The following is a 22,634-nucleotide window of genomic DNA, read 5'->3' as shown; positions in this document are numbered from 1 at the left end:
CAACCATATATTTTCCCTTCACCCTACTTTCCCATTTGTCCTGTCTCTCGTTTTATTCTGTCTATTCTTAAAAGTATTTTGCTTCTGACATTTACTTCTCACAAACTGCTCTCCCTTTTAACAACTCCACCACCAACTTCTCTTATTCCCTTCCCTTCCTACTTTCCTGTATAAAATAGATTTTCTAACCCAACTCAGCATGTATGTTATTCCGTTTTTGAACCAATTCTGATAAGTAGGGGTCATGTGCTCCTCTCCACTGTAAAATGTCCTTCAGTCCTCTTTTATGTAGATAATAGCACTTGCATTGCCATTGTATCCACAGAATAAAAAAATTTCATAGGAGAGAGGTTCTGGATTTCTTTTTACCCAATGTGGACCTGAAAAAAATTTCTACAATATACCCTAAAAGTTATCATTCACTTTTATTAGATTCAATCCAGTGTTCTAGACTAGAGATAACAGTGATGCACTAAGGTTTTTTTCCTACTTTTAAAAATAGCGTTATTATATTTTTAAAATATTAAAATCATTTTTTGTTTGCAGACTCTACAAAAAATAGAAGGCCAGATATGGTAATGAAGCTATAGTTTACTGATTCCGATTCAAGTATAGATGCTGTTCATCTATCATATGGACTATAATAATAGACTACTATATGTTTTCAGTCTTAAAGTACTCCAACTCATGCATTACTCAGTTGCAAAGAATATGTCTATGAGGTAGCACTGACCATTTCTGACCTATTCAAAAACTGACTTTCTCTTGTCTCCAAGAAAATTGAAACAACTTTTGGGTACTTCTCATACTTATCTCTTCTGCTCCTTGTCCTCTTCCTCCTGTTTGTCCTCTTCCTTCTCTTTTTTTTCAATTAACAAGCATTTTTCCCCCTCTCCCATTTTACCCCAGCTCTTCCATGGGAAAAAAGTAAAAATCTTTGTAACAAATAATCAAGTAAAAAAAAAAATTCCCACAATGGTTGGATCTAAAAACATATGTCTCATTTTGTACCTTAAAGATCATTACCTCCATTGTAGCACGCGCGCACACACACACACACACACACACACACACACACACACACACATCCCTACCTAGAAAAGAGGAGAGGGGAATACATTTCCTTATTTTTCCCCTTAGAAAAGATGGCAGAGAAAAGACAGGCACTGTCTTAAGTGCTCCTCTTTTCCCTAAAAAATAACATGAAAGAAACCTCTTAACAGAAATTCAATTGACAAAACCCAGAAAGAGGAGCTAGGAGAATGACACCTACCAAGAAAGACTGTGCATGAACCAGGAGACAAGAAGGGAGGATCAGCTCAGGGACAGCACTTGGGGAAGCCAGAGGGCCAGCCTCAGTTGTAGAGATTTTGGTGAGTGACGGGTATGAGATCCAACTTTGGCTGCGGATTCTTTGGCCACGGGGAGAGGAGCTATGGAAGGGTGAGTTCCAGCACAGAGATTTGCAGAGCAAACCTGGAGAACAACCAGCTGGGCTGGGGACCTGAGCTCCATACTTTCAGCAGAGCCCTTTGCCCAAAATTAAGCAATAACAACCCCCTTGGGCAACAGAGCTCACTCAACAGAACTAGACTAACTCCCTCTCCCAGGGCTCAGCACATTGTTCAAGGTGAACTCAGACCCTGCTGCTGAACACCACAAACACTCCAGATAAAACAACCAATGATCTCTACTGTCCATCCCTTGGAATTACTAAGCCAAGTAAAAAAAGCCTCTGGGATCTTCAAAAGATCCTAGAAATGTGAAGAAAGGCCAGGATAAGGGGGGACCTATGGAGAAATACTTAGAAGAAATAGATTCTAACCAAGAGAGATCAAGCACTTCTGAGAAGAATATGAACTGGTCTCCATCCCAGAAAGACTTCCTTAGAGAAATCAGGAAGGAGTTTGAAAATCAGTTGGGTGGGGGGGGCAGCAGCTAGGTGGGACAGTGGATAGAGTACCCGCCCTGGAGTCAGGAGTACCTGGGTTCATATCAGGCCTCAGACACTTATTAACTAATTATTAGTTGTGTGGCCTTGGGCAAGCCACTTAACCCTATTTGCCTTGCAAAAAAACTAAAAAAAAAAATCAATTGGACATTTTGGGAGAGAAAATTAACCCCTTGCAATGAGAAAACAAATCCTTGGAAAGTACAATTGGACAAAAACAAAATGAGGATAACTCAAATCTTCAATTGGGCAGATGCAATAAGAAAATGATTCCCTCAAAACTACACTTGGGCAAATGGAAAACTTCAAAAATAGAGCTGACCAACTAGAAAATGAGTTGCAAAAAGGTAAATGGAGAAAATTCTTATCTAAAAAAAAAGAATGGACTCAATAGAAACTAATAACTTCATGAGACAACAAGGTTCTGTTAAAAACAAAAGAACAAAAAAATAGAAAAATGTAAAACACCTCATCAGCAAAATCACTGACCTTGAGAACAGATCAAGAAAGGACAACTTGAGAATTATAGGCTTTCCTGAAAACACTGAAGAGAAAAAAAAAAGCCTGGACATAATATTACAGGAATTATTGATAAAAAATTTCCCTGATATCATGGAACCAGAGGACAAAATGGTTATTGAAAGAATACACCAATCCCCTCCAGAAAGAGATCCTAAAATTAAAACACCAAGGAATGCTGTGGCAAAATTCCAGAAATATCAGATAAAAAAGAAAATCCTACAAGCAGCCAGAAAGAAAAAATTTAAATAGCAAGGAGCCACAATAAGAATTATACAGGACCTTGCAGCACCAATATTAAGGGATTGAAGGGCATGGAATGAGATATTCTGTAGAACAGGGGAGCTTGGAATGCAGTAAATTATAGAAAGAATTAATTATTTCATCCTAGATAATGACACTAATGAAAGAACATACCAAAACCTATGGGATACATTCAAGGCCACAGTCAGGGGATATATTATATCTTTAAATACTTACATGAATAAATTAGAGAAAGAAGAAATCAATGAACTAAATATGGAACTAAAAAAATTAGAGAAAGAACAAATTTAAAACCTCCAATTTAATACCAAATCAGAAATTCTAAAAATTAAAGGAGAAATTAATACAATTGAAAGTAAGAAAACTAATGAACTAATAAATAAAACCAAGAGCTGGTTTTATTAAAAAAAAAACCAACAAAATTGATAAAAACTCTGGTCAATTTGATTAAAAAGAAAGAAGAAAACCAAATTGATAGTATCATAAATGAAAAAGGTGAACTCACCACCAATGAAGAAGAAATTAAAGTCATAATTCAGAATTATTTTGCCCAACTCTACACCTTAAGTTGGACAATCTAAGTGAAATAGATGGATATTTACAAAAATATAAGTTGACCAGATTAAATGAAGAGAAAATTAAAAACCTGAATAACCCTATCTCAGAAAAAGAAATTCAACAAGCCTTTATTAAATTCCCTATTTAAAAAAATCTCCAGGGTCAGAGAGATTCACAAGTGAATTCTATCAACCATTTAAGGAACAATTGGTTCCAATTCTATATAAACTCTTTGGAAAAATAGGTGAAGATGGAACTCTGCCTAACTCTTTCTATGACACCAATATAATGCTGATACCTAAACCAGGAAGAATTAAAACAGAGAAAGAAAATTATAGACCTATCTCCCTGATGAATATAGATGAGAAAATCTTAAATTAAATCTTAGCAAAATGATTACAAGTTATCACTAGGCTAATACGTTATGATCAAGTAGGATTTATCCCAGGAATGCAAGGTTGGATTAATATTAGGAAAACTGTTAGTATAAATAATTATATCAATAACATACCTATCAGAAATGATATGATAATATCAATAGATGCTGTAAAAGGTTTTGACAAAATACAACACCCATTCCTACTAAAAACACTAGAGTGTAGGAATAAATGAATTGTTTCCTCAGAATAATAAGTAATATCTATCTGAAACCATCAACAAGCATTATATGCAATGGGGAGAGGCTAGAGGCATTTCTAATAAGATCAAGGGTGAAACAAGGATGCTCATTATCACCACTACTATTTAATATTGTATTAGAAAGTTTTGCTTCAGTGATAAGAAAAGGAAAAAGAAATTGAAGGAATTAGAATTGGGAAGGAAGAGACAAAACTCTCACTCTTTGCAGAGGACATCAGGGTATACCTACAGAATCCAAAAAAAATCTGAAAAATTACTAGAAATAATTAGCATCTTTAGCAATGTAGCAGGATATAAAACAAAATCTCATAAATCCTCAACATTGCTATATACGACTAGCAAGATACAGCAGAAAGAGCTAGAAAGAGAAATCACATCCAAAGTAACCTCAGACAATATAAAATACCTGGGAGTCTACCTGCCAAGGCAACTCAAAAACTTTTTGAAAACAGTTACAAACACTTCTCACACAAATAAAATCAGACTTAAATGACTGGGCAAACATCACCTGCTCATGAATAGGTCGAGCTAATATAATAAAACTGAAAATTCTACCAAAAGTAAACTACCTGTTTAATGCCCTACCAATTAAAATTCCAAAAAATTACTTTGATGAGTTAGAAAAAGTTGTAAGCAATTTTATATAGAGAAATAAAAAGTCAAGAATTTCCAGAGTTTCAATGAAAAGAAAAAGTGCAAAAGAAGGTGGTTTAGCTTTACTAGATCTAAAATTATATTATAAAGCATCAGTCATCAAAACTGTCTGGTATTGGCTAAGGAATAGAGGGCTGGATCAGTGGAATAGACTAGGTGCAATAGCAGGAAATGACGATAGTAATCTGCTGTTTGATAAACCCAAAGAGATCAGCTATTGGGATAAAAACTCTCTTCGATGGGCGTGGCTAGGTGGCGTAGTTGATAAAGCACAGTCCCTGAAGTCAGGAGTACCTGGGTTCAAATCCAGTCTCAGACACTTAATAATTACCTAGCTGTGTGGACTTGGGCAAGCCACTTAACCCTGTTTGCCTTGCAAAAATCTAAAAAAAAAAAACTCTCTTCAATAAAACTGTTGGGAAAATTGGAACTTAGTATGGAAGAAACTTAGATTAAACCAACACCTCACACCCTATACCAAGATAAGATCAGAATGGATACAGGATTTAGGCATAAAAAACAATATTATGAACAAACTAGAAGATCAAGGAGTAGTTTACCTGTCAGATCTATGGAAAGGGAAGCAGTTTATTACCATGAAAAGATGGAGAACATCGTTAAAAACAACTAGATGATTTTGATTACATTAAATTAAAAAACTTTTGCATAGACAAAAGCACTGTAACCAAGATCAGAAGAAATGTAGTAAATTGGGAAACAATCTCTACACCTAGTATTTCTGACAAAGGATGCATTTCTAAAATAAACAGAAAATTGAGTCAAATTTTCAAAAGAACAAGCCATTCCCCAATTGGCAAATTGTCAAAGGATATGCAAAAGGAATTTACAGCTGAGGATATCAAAGTGATCCATAGACATATGAAAAATTGCTCTAAATCATTACTTATTAGAGAAATGCAAATTAAAGCATGTCTGAGATACCATCTCACACCTCTCAGACTGGCCAATATAACCAGAAAGGACAATGGTCAATGTTGGAAGGAATCTTGGAAATCTGGGACACTAATACATTGTTGATGAAGCTGTGAACTCATCTTTCTGGAGAGCAATTTGGAATGATGCCCAAAGGGCAACAAAAATGTGCATACCCATAGACCCAGCTATAGAACTATTGGGTCTATACCCTGAAGAGATGATGAAAAAGAGTAAAAACATAACTTGTACAAAAATATTCATAGCAGCCCTGTTTATGGTAGCAAAGAATTGGAAATTAAGTAAATATCCTTCATTTGGGGAATGGCTTAGTAAACTGTGGTATATGAACACTATTGTTCTATTAGAAACCAGGAGGGACAAAAATTCGAGAATCCTGGAGGGATTTGCATGAACTGATGCTGAGCAAGATGAGCAGAACAAGAAAAACTTGGTACACCCTAACAGTAACATGGGACAATGATCCTGGACTTGCTCATTTCATCATTGCAAAAATCAGGGACAATTTGGGACTTTCTGCAATGGAAAATACCATCTATATCCAGAGAAAGAGCTGTGGGGTTTAAATGAAGACCAAATACTATTATCTTTAATTAAGGGAAAAAATTGATATCTTTTTGTCTGATCTTGCTATCTCTTTTACTTTATGTTTCTTCCTTAAGGACATGGTTTCTCTCTCATCACATTCAATTTGCATCAATGTATACCATAGAAATGATGTAAAGACTGGCAAATTGCCTTCTGTGGGGGGGGAGTAAGATTAGGGAAAAAATTGTAAAACTCAAAATAAATAAAATCTTTAAAAAAAAAAAAGAAAAGAAACCAGTAGGAATGGGAATTCAGGGAAGCCTGGAGAGATTTACATGAACTAATTCTGAGTGAGATGAGCAGAACCAGAAAAATCCTAACAGCAACATGGGGGTGATGTTCAATCCTGATCGACTTTCTCTTTCCATCAGTGCAACAACCAGGGATAATTTGGGGCTATCTGCAATGGAGAATACTATCTGTAGCCAGTGAAGGAATTGTGGACCTTGAATAAAGACAAGATTATTACCTTCAATTTAGGAAGAAAAAAAAACCTTTATCTTATTATGTAATTTTGCTATCTTTCATACTTTATTTTTCTTCCTTAAGGATGATTTCTCTCTCTCCACATTCAACTGAGGTCAATGTATACCATGGAAACAATTTAAGGAATAATAGAATGCCTTCTGTGGGGGGTTGGGGGGAAGCAAGAATGGGGGGAAAATGTAAAACTCAAAATAAATAAAATCTTAAAAGAAAAGAATTTCCCCTTAGAGTATGTTGAGTCATTAGACACACACACACACACACACACACACACACACACACACACACACACACACATATATATATATATATATACAACAATTCATACATTCATATAAAAATATGCACTTTCACATATTTATATGTGTATATATATATATACTTACATATATGTGTGTGCTTGTATTACAAAAAGGTTTCGTGTCACCTGCACCCCCAAACTAGAAAACAATTAAGAGGATTTTTTTGGTCTTCTTAAACTGAATGGAAAACCTAGGTGTTGTTTTTTTTTTCCTCTTCAGATCTGTGAAAGGCCAACCTTATCACAAATGGGAGAGAATTAGTTGTCACCAATCAATTTGTTTGCAGGGAGGAAGACTGGTCAGGTTTCCTAAGGATTTGAGACTTGAATCTATTATATGAAATAGGTAAAGGGCAGGAAACTCAGAAAATAGGACTGATCACTAGCAGGTAATGGATTTGCCTATGAACAAGGATAGCCTTAGTTAGAATTTTAAAAAGAAGGAAACAACCCCTAGAAAAGAGGGTAGATACAGTCACCTCTAGAATAAGTCAGTTACTGAGCACTTCCTTTTTTTCCCCTTTTATTTTTTGCCCCTTCAAGAGTACAGAAAGGCTGGTGCATAGATCTGTTTTCCATCCTACCAACTGACAAGTATGTCTTATAGCAGAAATGCATGGCCACAAGAGATGTGTGCTAGCAGTCTGAAAATAGAATTCAAGGATTTTGGTTCCCATACCCAAGTTTCTTAATTCAAAAGTTCCAAGCAATGGATCATCTAGAGATATTTCTGATTCATTCTTCCCCTTGGAGAAAAAAGACAAGTCATATAGTTCTTTAGTAGCAGCTTACTTATAAGACAAATCTTTCAAGAATTTCAGCATTGCTAGGAGCTGGAAGCAACAGAGACTTAGAACCAAACAATAACATCTGTAAGAAATGCTACTGTGACAGAAGAGGGGTGAGGAGGTAAGGGAAGGTAGTTCAAAGATATTATCTGCCTTGCAGCCCTAAAAGCATAAAACTTATACTCATCCTTTTACCTTATAGAAGCCACATGTTTCATATAAATATGCCTATCTATTCATAGCCTCTATGTGTGTCCACTTTTCTGATAATACCAGTTTGCACTCCTCTTTACTATTAAGTAGTCTGGAATTAGTGACTGAAAAAAGACTGAAGTATCCTAAAAAAGGTAACCTTCCCAAAAATGAGGAAATTTTATCCACAACTTTTACTATTTTCTTAGTAATGTCTTTATACTTTAAGAAAGGTCTACAAGTGTAGTAAAAAGGACTTTATTTGGTTCTCTACATAAAACTGTTATCCTTAATTTTTTTTAGGTTTTTGCAAGACAAATGGGGTTAAGTGGCTTGCCCAAGGCCACACAGCTAGGTAAGTATTAAATGTCTGAGACCAGATTTGAACTCAGGTACTCCTGACTCCAGGGCCAGTGCTCTATCCACTGCACCACCTAACCACCCCCCCTTAATTTTTTTTAAACAGAAACTTTTTTAAAGTTAAAAAATACTGTCATTTTCTCTTAACTTTGTGAGTTTTTTGTTTTATACATATATATATATATATAGTACATACTATTTCTATACTAATATTTCCTATTACATATCAATAAAGCAAACAAAACAAGATATGCCTGTAATAATACTAGTGAATGGCCTTAAAATAATGACATATGAAGATAAATAAAAGGAAAACAGGCTGTAAAAGAAAGAAAGCTTGGGAAAAAGAGAACTTGCTTCTTAGGTGGAGAGAGGATATATATATAGATAGAGATAGAGAGAGAGAGAGAGAGAGAGAGAGAGATAGATATAGATAGATATAGATATAGATATAGATAAATAGATATAGATATAGATATAGATATAGATATAGATATAGATATAGATATAGATGATATAGATATAGATATAGATATAGATATAGATATAGATATAGATATAGATATAGATATAGATATAGATATAGATATAGATATAGATATAGATATAGATATAGATATAGATGATATAGATATACCTTTACATGTATTTGAGGTTGAAAAAAAAACTTAGACATGTGTTCAAGAAAGATTAGAAGTACATGATGATCTAGAATACAGAATTAAAATATCAGGACATTTTTGTTCATGTAAAACTAAATCTCATAAATCTTAAATTCTATATTATGAAATGAATATTTTTTAATTTAGTTTCATTTTTTCAATGAATATTTTTAATTTTTTTAATTTTATTTTTAATTTATAGACATAGATTTAGAGACAAGAAGGGGTCTTAAAGGACATCAAGTTCAGTCTCCTGATTTTACAGATGAGGATATTGAGACAGGGAGAGTTTTAGTGACTGGTGCAGGGTCACACATCTGGCAAGTTTCAGAGGTAAGATTTGAATACAAGTAATCTGCCTTCAAATGCAGTGCTCCATCCACAAGCTCACACTTGTCTGTTGATTCAAAGTACCAATTTCTTTTCCATTGTGACAGCTCTCTATAATTAATGTTGTACATAACTGAGGGCAAAAATTATAGTCATCCAGAGTGAATTTAATTTTTGAGGACAAAGGAATATCTCTTCCTTCCCTTGATTTTACCTTGTACTTGAAGTGTTTGTCTTGTTCATTTCTATTCATACTTCTCGGTTTCACATGATGATCCCCACTGCAACACTTGTTTGAGCTATGATGACCTTGGAGTCAGGGTTCCAAGTGAATTGTAGCAGTCAACCAATCTGGTATAGGGAAACAGGGGACTTGAGTCTAGGATGAATTTTGAACTTGAAACTTTAGGACCCTGACATATAGGAATTAAGTTATTTGTATATTTGTCTTTTATCTTTGAAATAAATATTCCTTTGTATAAATTAATCTGATTTTTTTTAGGTTTTTGCAAGGCAAATGGGGTTAAGTGGCTTGCCCAAGGCCACACATCTAGGTAATTATTAAGTGTCTGAGTCCAGATTTGAACCCAGGTTTGAACCCAGGTACTCCTGACTCTAAGGCAGGTGCTTTTATCCACTACGCCACCTAGCTGCCCCAATTAATCTGATTCTTAGTGGCTAAATGGAGAGAAAAGATTACTGTGGGCTGGAGCTAATGATAGCGAGTCTACAAGAATCCCTTTATTTAGGAATACTGAAGAATTCTGGGGGAGACATTCAGGCCAATGGGGGCCATGGTGTTGTAGCAAAAGAAGAAAAATTATTGACTTTTTAAATATTTCAGTTTCATTACACTTTCTTCTCCCCTACCCAGTGAGCTATCCCCTGTAACAAGAACAATAAAAAATAAAACATATTTCAGTAAAACCAAACAGCACATCAACCAAGTACAATAGATTTTGGTATGTAATGGGGAGAGAAGAACAAATAGATAAGGTTGATTTTATGTGTTTGTGTGTGTGTGTGTGTGTGTGTGTGTGTGTGTGTGTGTGGATGTGTGTGTGTGTGTCATATATCATATATTGTATATGTAATATAGTGAGGTTGATTATTATATTTTCACTATTTAATTTGTGTGGAGGTATTGTTGCTCTATCTATTTTTATTGCTAAAGTCACAGTGTACATTGTTTTCCTAACTCTGCTTATTTATTATATATTACTTCATATGGCTTTCCATAATTCTCTCTATTCTTATGCTTATCATTTCTTACAGTACAGTAATATTACATTACAGTCATGAGTGTCAACTTGTTTAACCATTTTCCAAGGCTAACACTTTGTTTTTAGTCCTTTGCTACTACAAAAAAGTGCTGCTACCAAACTGTCATGGTGTCTTTCTCTCTTTGACCTGCTATGTGCTCAGCAGAAGAATTTCTGGGCCAAAGGATACAGACTTTGTTACTATAATTCCAAATTGCTTTCTAGAATGATTGGAAAAAAAATATTAGCTCCAACAATATTTATATACCTATTTTCTCACAACCCCTAAAGCTTTAACTATTCACTATTCCTTTCCCTTTATATATTTGCCAATTTTCTGAGTAAGGAATGAATCCTCAGAATTGTTTTGATTCATGTTTCTCTTTCAAACAATCCTAACCAGTTTTGCAGTGACTTGAGTCTGGAGGATGTTGGAGGCCCAAATCAATTTAATTCTGTTCTATTCTTCCATTGGAAGACAAATATACAAATATACTATGTTTAATGCAGAATAAATCTAATTCAAAAATAATTTAGGGAAATTACTATACTAAATAAGTCACTATCCTGTTGACTTCTCATTCAAAAATCCAATTACTAGACACATAAATGCAAAAACAGAAGAATCCATGTATACAAAATTTTCACATAGGATCACTTTTGAAATAAAAATTTGTACACAAAAGGAATTCCTTTTAATTGTTCATAAGATAAGTTACATGAAAATGGTTTAACACCATGCCATAAAAAAATTGTAAGGCATGTAAAGACTTGTATGAAGTGACCAAAAGCAAAAAAAAAAAAAAAGCAAAATCAAGAGAACAATATACACAATAACTATCATAATGTAAACAAAAATAAAATTAAAAAATAAAATCAAAGTTTAGAGTCAGCACAATGACCAGTCTTGGTTCCAGAAGATGAACTACTCTCTTCCTGTTATAGAGGCAATGGACTATGAATGGAGGATGTTATAAATCATTATAAGTAGTTGTTCTGGCCTGGGAGCCATGGCTCACCTCATCAGAAGCAGTTTCCTGACCTGCACCCCAGGGAGGTGGAGGAGTAAAGGGAGACTTCGGAGGTCTGTCCTCTGTACCTGGAAGAGAATTCTGGGGCTCTGACCACATTCAGATCCTGATCACAGTCTAGGCCCCCCCATAGAAGAGGGATGCCCCCCAAGTCCCATGGCAGAGGGGTGTGCTTGTAGTCATTCACAGACCAGGAGAGCAGTTAGAGCCTCACATGCTGAGGTCCTTGTGGGGGTGTCCCAATAAAACTCAAAAGCTCAGGAAATAGGGGAGGCTAGGTGGCACAGTGGATAAAGCACAGGCCCTGGAGTCAGGAGTACCTGGGTTCAAATCCGGTCTCAGACACTTAATAATTACCTAGCTGTCTGGCCTTGGGCAAGCCAATTAACCCCATTTGCCTTGCAAAAACGTAAAAAAAGCTCAGGAAGCACCATAAAACAGGAACAGGATGGAGAAATGAGTAAACAGAGAAAAAAGAGGAACACTATTGAAAAATTCTTTGTCTCTAATCCAAAGAAGGATCAAAATGCTCAATCTGAAGATGAGAAAGTACAAGCTCCTGCATCTAAAGACGCCAAGAAAAATGGAAGTTGGGCTTAGGCTATGACAGAGCTCAAAAAAGACTTTGAAAATGAAGTAAGGGAGATAGAAGAAAATTGGGTAAAAGAAATGAGAGAGATGCAGGAAAAACCTGAAAAAGAAGTCAGCAGCTTAGTAAAGGAAATCCAAAAATAAAATGCTGAGGAAAATAACATGTTAAAAACCAGCATAGTTCAAATTGATAAAACAGTTCAAAAAGTTAATGAGAAGCATGCTTTATAAAGCAGAGTTGGCCATATGGAAAAGGAGATAAGAAAGATCTCTGGGGAAAACAAATCCTTCAGATACAGAATGGAGCTAAAGGAAGCTGATGACTTTAAGAGAAGTCAATACCCAAAGAGAGAGAAATTAGAAGAAAATGTGAAACATCTCATTGAAAAAACAACTGATCTAGAAAACAGATTCAGTAAAGATAATTGAAAAATTATTGGGATACCTGAAAGTCATGATCAGGAACAGAGCCTTGACATCATTTTAAAAGAATTCCTACAAGAAAATTGCCCTGATATCCTAGAAACAGAGGGCAAAATGGAAATCGAGAGAATCCACCAATCCCCCCCCAAAAGAGATCCAAAAAACCAACCCCCAGGAATATTATAGCCAAGTTCCAGAACTCCCAAGTCAAAGAGAAAATATTACAAGCAGCCCAGAAGGACACAATTCAGATATTGTGGAGCTGCAGTCAAGATCACACAGGATTTAGCAGCAACTACATTAAGTGCTGGTAGGACTTGGAATATAATATTCCAGAAGGCAAAAGAGCTCAGAATTCAACCAAGAATCAAGTACCAAGCAAAACTGAACATCCCCTTCTAGGGGAAAAGATGGACTTTCAATGAACCAGGGGAATTTCAAATGTTCCTGTTGAAACGACCAGAGCTTCAAGTTTGACCTTCAAGTACAGGACTCAGGTGAAGCATAGAGAGTGGAGCAGAAGGGTAAAATGAGGGAGTTAATGATGATGAACTACATGTATTCCTGCATAGAAAAATAGTACTGATAATACTCATATGAAACTTCTCATTTAATAGAGCAGGTAGAAGTAGCTTTCATAGATGAAGCACAGGAGAGAGCTGAATTTGAAGATATATGATTAAAAATGGAGTCAATGGTTGAAAGGGAAATGTATTTTGCAATGAGCTATTGCAATGATATGGAAGGTGGGAGGTGAGGGGGGAAAGAGGGAACCTTCACTCTCATCCAAAATGGCTCAGAGAGGAAACAGTATACACACTCAATAGGTTATAGACATCTAGAGTAAAAAGGAGAGAAGGGGAAAAGGGGGAAGGGGTGATGTGGGTGATAAAGGAGAGGGTAGATCATAGGAGAGAATAGCCAGATATAACACATTTTCTTTTTTTACTTCTTGAAAGGGGCTGGAATAGAGTGACCTGCCCAAAACCATGGGGCTGGCTGGTTGCTGTGTCTCAGGGGTGGTATTTGAACTCAGGGCCTCTTGAACCCAGGGCCTCTGATAAGTCCACTGCACCACTCAGCTACCCTACAGCACATTTTAGAAAAGGAACAGACTGAAAGGAGAGGAAAAAATATAATATATGGTAGTGAGGAGTTATGGATGGAGGGAATTACAATCAGTAATTGCAACAGCAACAGTGGAAAAATATAGAAGTAACTTTTGTGAGGGATTTATTATAAATAATGTGATCCACACGAGACAGAGTTGACAGTAACAGAACACAGATTGAAACACATTTTTTCCTCTTTCTTTTACTTTCTCATGATGGTCTATATTTGGGGGGGGTATTAATGTTTACTCTTGAACAAGAATATTTTAATAATGTATAAAAAAATCACTTGTACAAAAATATTCATAGCAGCTCTGTTTGTGGTGACAAAGAATTGGAAATTAAGTAAATGTCCTTCAGTTGGGGAATGACTTAACAAACTGAAGTATAAGTAAGTCATGGAACACTACTGTTCTATTAGAAACTAGAAGGGATGGGAATTCAGGGAAGCCTAGAGAGATTTGTATCGACTGAAGCTGAGTGAGATGAACAGAACCAGAAGAACATTGTGCACCCTAGCAGCAACATGGATGATCAACCTTGATGAACTTGTTTATTCCATTAGTGCAATAATCAGGCACAATACTTTATTTTTCTTCCTTAGGGATGTGATTTCTCTCTCATCACATTCAACTTAGATCAATGTGCACCATTGAAACAATGTAAAGACTAACAGATTGCCTTCTGTGGGGGGGGGGGGAGGGAAGCAAGATTAGGTAAAAAATCGTAAAAAGATTCAAAATAAAAAAAAATAAAAAAGAAGTGGTTATTCTATCCTTTAATTTTGTTTATTTGTCTTTGTTATAAGGGAAAATTGTGTGTGTGTGTGTCTGCATGTTTGTTTGTATGTATGTATCTAAATAAGAAACAAAAATGTCAATAATATATTTAAAAATTATGTTTCATTTCATGCTAATCTTACAGGTAAATTCAGAAGATTCTGTGTATGGACTCCCAGACATGGAGTGAACCTCATCTTCTAAGTATAAATTTTTCTGTGTCAGTCTATCCTCAGGGAAATGAGGAAAAAAGAGTACCCTTCACACTCAACATTCACATGACTACTTTTGTCAACCAAAGTGTGAATAAATCATCATCATCATATGGGGAAAGAGACAAAAACTAGGTCCTACTCCTATTGAGTTAATAGTTGCATTATGCAAATAATTTCCATCATCATGTCTCTCCCTGGGGCTCTGGGATGTACATTTTCTGGGACAGAAGGGAATCAAGAGGCCATGTAGAATTGAATTTCATTCAGTCATGAACTAAAAGAGTGATATTTCTCTGCTTTGATCTCAACCCCCAACCAGATGAGAGAAGGGTGAGAAGGAAATAGAGGAAGCAATACTTTTTCATCTGTGGCAGAAAAAAAGAAAATAGTTTTGGGAATTGTGAAGGATGGACCAAAAAAAGAGACTTGGGGTATGTGGAATGTGTTTGTGCCTAACTGAGACAGGTTTAATTAAATAACTGGGTTCCTGATAGAAAGGTCAAGGATCCAGGGGAGAGAAAAGAACAGGAGGAAAGACAAGGAACATAACTTTTGTTTTTTTCCCCATAATGATGTGATTAATTTTTAGCAAATGGGCTATATGATGATGATGTTTGTCCTTCATTCTCGAAGAATAACATGACATCAGGAAGTGATGTTTTGACAAGCATGTGAATTGGATTTGGGTGAAGGGATGTGTGCTAAGTAAGACACCAGCCTCACTTTTTTCTCCAGAGTCATCTGGGTCCAGGGACCAGATATGAATCAGGATGACTGGAGATGGGCCAGGATGTGAGGTAATTGGTATTGGGTGACTTGTCCATGGTGAAACAGATAGTAAGAGTCAAATGTCAGAGGCTGGATTAGACCTCCTGTCCTCCAGACTCAAACAGGGATTCAAGTCCAGCCTCAAACACTTGACCCTCACTATCTGTTTGAGCATGGGCAAGTCACTTAACCCTGATTGCCTCACATCCAGGGGTTGTATATCATATCATGGGATATCTGGCAAGTACACACATTTAGAGAAAATGTATTTTAGAATCTTTTTTGTTAAGAGCACTCCACTTTGCAATTTCACCTTGGGTTCAGTCATTCAGTTGTGCCTGTCTCTTTGTGACCCCATGAACCATAACATGACAATACTGGCCATGGAGTTGTTGTTGTTTTTTAACAAAAATACTGGAGTAGTTTGTGGATTAAATCAAGTTAAGTAACTTCCCACTTCACAGTTATTAAATTTCTGAGAATGTATTTGACCTCAAATCTCCCTGACTCCAGGTCCAACACTATCCACTGAGTCATCTAATTGCCTATAGTTCCTACAGGAACATATAGGCTTTACTATTCTGGTTTGAGAACCTAAATGTCATTGCAGTAAATTGCCCTATTATTTAACTCCTCTACAAATTTGATTATGCTGCATTTAAATCCTATCATATGTGCATAAAATATTGTCATAGTCATCTCTTTCACTATAACTTGGCAAGTTTCAAGGTTGGTGTTGGGGCCTTACTCCTTTTAGTCCCAAAGCTCTCTGAAACCACCCCTTAACAGGATCCTTATAGCATCTTGTTATGATAAGTAGCCCTTATCACAATAGGCACTAAAAATAATTTGAAAGCCAATTTTTTTCCCCATAGGCCAAATTGCAAAAATACAATCTAGTTAAAGGAAAAAGGCAATTAAGAATATTAGTTACACTTCATCTTCCTGACCCATAACCACCTTTTTCCCTTTTTTCTTCTAAATCAACATATCTATTAATAAAGATTTCTGCTTCCTGTTGCTGCAAGATGGCGGTGCAGATCTCCAAGAAGAGGAAGTTTGTTGCTGATGGCATCTTCAAAGCTGAACTGAATGAGTTTCTCACCAGGGAGCTGGCTGAGGATGGCTATTCGGGGGGGTGGAGGTTCGAGTTACCCCAACCAGGACAGAGATCATCATCTTGGCCACCAGGACTCAGAATGTCCTTGGGGAGAAGAGTTGCCACATACGTGAACTGACAGCTGTAGTTCGGAAGAGGTTTGGATTCCCTGAAGGCAGTGTTGAGTTGTATGCTGAGAAGGTGGCCACCAGAGGCCTCTGTGCTATTGCTCAGGCTGAGTCCCTGCATTACAAACTCCTGGGAGGTCTTGCTGTGAGCAGGGCCTGCTATGGTGTCCTCCACTTCATTATGGAGAGTGGAGCAAAGGGCTGTGAAGTGGTGGTATCTGGTAAACTCAGAGGCCAGAGGGCCAAGTCCATGAAGTTTGTGGATGGCTTGATGATCCACAGTGGAGACCCCGTCAACTACTATGTCGACACAGCTGTGCGCCACGTTCTCCTCAGACAGGGTGTGTTGGGAATTAAAGTCAAAATCATGTTGCCCTGGGACCCAAGTGGCAAGATTGGCCCTAAGAAGCCCCTGCCTGATCACGTGAGCATCTTAGAGCCCAAGGATGAGATTCTTCCTACCACCCCCATCTCAGAGCAGAAGAGTGGGAAGGCAGAGCAACCAGCCATGCCCCAGCCAGTGCCCACTGCCTAACAGGACTCTGATACCTGGAATGGTGTGCCTGAAGCTCTTCTGTAAAAGATCTTTAATAAAATCTTTAAAAAAAATAAAATAAAGATTTCTTCTATTTCCTTAATTAATCATAGAAATCTAAAGATACTAGAGTTCTAAGCACCTGTGGGACAAAAGTCCAATAAAAAGAGTCCTCCAAGACAGCATGAGTGTTTAACCAGAATCTAATTTCTCCCTTTCATAAATGTTGTTTTCTAAATATAACTTGGATTAACTCTTACCATTTTTCCAATGTTGCTTCATAATAACCCCTTAGCATGTGTTTTCTTTTCTCTCTAAAAGATAATAATTATAGTGAAGGAAAAACACTGACAAATAAGACATGGTTTAAATTAATGGGAGAAAATCATTTTTATAGGATCAACCTCTTTCAATAAAGGAAAATGGGAAGATATCAACCCCCTGTAATACTTGAAACTGAGCGGAACTCTTGTAGCAGAATGCCCATCTCTGATCCACAGAAAACCTTTGCTTGTTGTTTCTTGGTAATATTTCTTTTTTTTAGGTTTCTGTAAGGCAAATGGGGTTAAGTGGTTTGCCCAAGGCCGCACAGCTAGGTAATTATTAAGTGTCTGAGACCTGATTTGAACCCCAGTACTCCTGACTCCAGGGCCAGTGCTTTATCCACTGCACCATCTTGATAATATTTCTTAACTGCTGATGAGCTCCACAGTAAAAATAGCCCTAATGGCAGTTTTATGAAAACCATAGAAGTAGACCACATTCAATTGATTTCCATGAGGCCATGGTCCATCCAAGTATCAGAGCTGGGCAAATGAATCAAGAAGCTGTCAACAGACTTGTTCATTGACTGATTACCAGTCACTAACTCTTTCAGATTAATTTCTTCTCAAAAAGGAAAAACAAAATGTCTTAGTTTGTCCATCTCTAATAAGATACAGTGTGATTCAAGAGGCCCTGAAATAGTATAAAGTAGCTTAAAAAACTTTCAGATTTGCCATCAGAATATATGCACTCTAATGGTTTTTAACTATATAATCATGGACAAGTCACTGAAGCTCCCAGGGCTCAAGTTCCCTTAAAATTTAGAACTGCAAGAAGTAATTTGAATTAGGGTACATTCACCTTGAAATACTAGGATCTTAGAAAATTAAAACCCTATACCTCTTAGCAAAATAGATCCTTCTTCCATATTATAAATACTATCTAAAAGAAGGAGCTAATAGTATTTGTATAGGGGGAAAAAACAAGAAATTTTGTAGAGAGTGTGCCAACCTGGATTGGAAGAGGGAGTTTCCTCATCCAGGAATTCCCCTTACCAGTGAAATCACAGATCCAGCCTCTGTTCTATGAAATTTAAAGTTGTAAAGAGATTCCAGAACTCATTGCATCTAACACCCTCATTTTACATAGGTTAAAAACAGAGGCCCATAGAGGTAAAGAGTGGTAGGTAAGCAGATCAAATCCATGCCTTTGATGACAAATCCACTGATTTTTCTATACCCTCATTCAAAAATTATTCCAAGTTATTATTTTCTTAACTAGCTTTTATACAGTACTTTTAAGGTTTGCAAAGCACTTTACAAATATTATCTTATTTGATCTTCAGAGAACCCTGGGAGTTAGAGGCTGTTATTATAAGTTTTTACAAGAAGAGGAAACTGAGGTAAACATTTTCAGTGATTTGCCCAGGGTAGTGTCTGAATTCAGCTAGTAAGTGTCTGAATTCAAATCTTCCTGGTTCCAGGTCCAGGGTTCCATCACACCAACTAGATGCTTCATTCATTTATCCAACAAACATTCATTCAGTGCCTTTTATGGGCTGTAATGAATAATGTTTCAAGTTGTTCCCATTATTAATTAGGATCACAAATTTAACATTAAAAGGGACCTCATCATTTACAGAAGAAGAAACTAAGACCCATGTGAAGTTATGCTAAAATTCACTTAGTATATAAATGGAAATGGAATTTGAATCTAGGCTCTGTCTACAGTTAGGTGATGCCATAGTTCATAAAGAGTCGAACCTGGAGTCAGGAAGACTCATTTTCCTGAATTCATATCTGACCTTAGAAATGTTCTAACTGTGTGATCCTGGGCAAGTCATTTAACCATGTTTGCCTCAGTTTCCTCATCTCTAAAATGAGCTGGAGAAGGAAATGGTAAACCACTTCTGTATCTTTGACAAGAAAACTCCAAATGGGGACACATAAAATTGGACACAACTAAAACAACTGAACGACAACAACCTCTACTTTTATATCTAACATTCCACCATTCTATGTCCACTTATGTTTCTTACTCTGTATTTTTCCTAAGACATTCATAATACATGGCTCCTTGGGTCAGTTGATATCTTTCATCATTTTTACTATAAACAAACCCAAATATAAGTTTTGTGACTGCGATAGCTCAGGTCCAGTTCTTAAATGAGACTGTCACTTGAAGAAGGGAACATTACAGCCATTTCAGCCTTTAAGAGGAAATATTTTAAGGCCTAGTACAGAATCCCTGCCGCACTAATGAGCAAAATTTCTATCCAAGATAATAGATTATTGCACTATTTCATCTGTCATCTTCAGGCCTATTTTGTATGTTTAGTTGTCATTTTCTTCTTTAATCCCCAGGACCTAGCATTTTCATCAGCTTCTTACTATACCAAGATGAGAGAAGCATCAAATTTCTTTCTTACTAATGGCCAGCACAGCTAGCCAGATAGAACACAAAACAGTCAGACTCCAATGGTGGGCTTAGCATCTCAGGGCCTCAACTGGAATTTCCCATTTCAGGTTTACTGAAGTTTAATCAAAACTTGAAAAATTGCAAAAGAGGTTAAAACAAAGGTCAGTAGCTTCCTTTTTCAGACATTCTCTTTGGCCCTCTCTGAATTTTAGTTGAAGGGAGATCACATTTCTTGGAGCATAAGGATGGATGCATGCTTGCTAGCTTACTCTGTTTTTGCAGATTGAACAATGACAAACCCACTTTGGTAAAGCAATTTCCTTAGCTAGCAGCCAGATCCACAAAGGTCCCATACATAGGAGACAAAAAAATCTAGGACTAGTTTTCCGATCTCTCCAGCAAAGAGCCAGATGAAAGAAATAGGACAATAAAAACAATCTTTTTTCCTGCAACAGAAAGGGATGCAGTAATTCCATTTTTACTATAGGAGTCGAATCTTCCCTGAGAGAGATATTGCTGATATTATTCAATTACACAAATTACCACTTCTTTTTCTTGGGTAACTATTTTATGGTTATGACTAGATAGCTTCCTGCTGACAATCGATTACTGTAGTCCTCTAGTGAAATGTGATTGCAGGAGTATTGTACCAGTAAAATATATTAGCTACCCAACAATGTTAGGATGGAGAGAGGGTGGGTTCCAAAGTCAAATCCCAAAGGTTTATGATTTATTTCCAATACATGGGAGTAGGGGATAAAACGAGGAGGGAAACACACGGTTTTCCCTCCCCAATCACTGTATAAAGGGTTTGTCCCCATAATGGTATCTTTAGTACTTGTGACATAAAACAATGTTTTGGATGAATCTTGAAATCCCAGGTTCATTTCTTTCCTAGCTGATTATAAAAACTTCTAACCACTTAAAAGATATGATTCCTTTGATGCCAACAGGAAAGCCACCTATAGGATTATATGACTGATGGTACCATTAAAGCATTTTATAAAATGCCAAGGAGATTTCATCATAAGCCTAGTATTTCTGAGGTAGCTGGCAATATTAAATATCAATTCTAAGAAAAGAAAATAGATCAGTAAGGCTTTTGTTACATAAATATTTACTTTCTCAAAGACTGGTGCCAAAATGAGGAAGCACATAAAAAGAGAAAAGCTTAATTAGAAAACATATGCTAGAGAGTCTACATAAGAAATCAACACAAAATTTATTACTCTTCTATAATGTGCCAGACATTGTGATAGGTACTGGGAATATAAAGGCAAAGAATTAAATTTCACCTACTCTCAAGGGACACTGGCTGTTAAAGAAGAGGACAAGTACACTTAACTTCTCCCAAAATATTAAAAAGAATATAAGAATTTAGGCAGGCTAGATAATTTTCAAAACTCAAGAAAATAGATTTAATTTTTTTTTTAAATAGAACATTAGGGGAACTTCTAGGGTAGACAGAACCAAGATGGCAGAGTAGAGGAAGCACTCCAGCTGAGTTTCTCCAACATTCCTCTCAAACACCTATAAAATAATCTTCAAATCAAATTTTGGAGTAGCAGAGTTAACAAATAAATTAGGGGAAGAAACTCTTCCAGCTCAAGACAACTTAGGAAATTGAAAGGAGAGAATTCCAACTTCTATGGACTACAGTCCTGCTGTCTATATCAACCAAAACCTTTTCTGGAAAAAAGAATAATTAAGAAACTATATGAACATGATGATAAACTACTCTTCACACAAATAAAAGATCTAAACAACTCAGCAACCATTCATGGGTCAGCCAAGCTAATATTTAAAAAATAACAATTCTATTAATTTAATTATTCAGTATCACACATAATGACCACAAGAGGTTAAAAGACACATTTTTGAATGTTATCTTATTTTATTTTTTCAATTATACACAAAGATAGTTTTCAGCATTCATCTTTTTGTAAGCTTTTTCTGTCTTCCTCCTTTCCCTCCCCTCTTCCAATGACAAGTAATTTGATGTAGTCCATACATACATAATCATGTTTACTATATTTCCATATTAGTCATGCTATGAAAAAATAATCATAACAAATGAGGGGAAAAAACATGACAAAAAGAAAATAAATATAAAATAAGTTTTAAAAAGAGAAAATATACTTTGTATTCAGACTCCATAATTTTTAACATCCTAAGCCTTTTTGAATTGTCCGTGATCACTGAACTTTTGAGAGGAGCTAAGTCCATCATAGTTGGTCATCACACAATGTTGCTGTCATTTTGTACAATGTTCTGTACTGGTTCTATTCACTTTACTCAGCATCAGTTCACACAAGTCTTTCCAGGCTTAAAAGATACATTTTTAAGATCTGCTACTTCTTAATAGGTTGGGTTTTTCCCCCATGCAAACCAAACTACTGCAATCACAACCCTGATGTTACACACGAAACCCATATCCCGTTGCTTATGCTGTAACAATAAAGAAGGAAAAACCAGGCCAAGTAACATCTTGATCTCAATATGAAAAACATGGTTCTTCTGACCTATTTTTTTTCATTTTTGCAAGGCAAATGGGGTTAAGTGGCTTGCCCAAGGCCACACATCTAGGTAATTATTAAGTGTCTGAGACCGGCTTTGAACCCAGGTACTCCTGACTCCAGGGCCACTGCTCTATCCACTGCACCACCTAGCCACCCCTTCTTCTGACCTATTAATGAACAAGAATGCTCTTGTTGTGACCCTAGTCTCTTTAGCACATTTCTTATTTTTTTCATTGTGAATTTT

At 36.2% G+C, this 22,634-nt stretch overlaps 1 protein-coding gene across 1 annotated transcript; it reads left to right on the top strand.

Moving 5' to 3' along the window:
* Positions 1-16,450: 16,450 nt before the first annotated feature.
* On the top strand, positions 16,451-17,245 carry LOC141491914 (small ribosomal subunit protein uS3-like). The gene is given in 2 exon segments (XM_074192646.1): positions 16,451-16,560; positions 16,563-17,245. Coding segments are annotated over 2 exon segments (732 nt in total). The 5' UTR covers positions 16,451-16,455; the 3' UTR covers positions 17,190-17,245.
* The last annotated feature ends 5,389 nt before the right edge of the window (positions 17,246-22,634 follow it).

Source organism: Macrotis lagotis, chromosome 6 (genome assembly GCF_037893015.1).
Source record: "Macrotis lagotis isolate mMagLag1 chromosome 6, bilby.v1.9.chrom.fasta, whole genome shotgun sequence".
Taxonomy (NCBI): Eukaryota; Metazoa; Chordata; class Mammalia; order Peramelemorphia; family Peramelidae; genus Macrotis; species Macrotis lagotis.
Note: the sequence above shows the minus strand (reverse complement) of the source record. Positions and strands in the feature narration are given on the sequence as shown.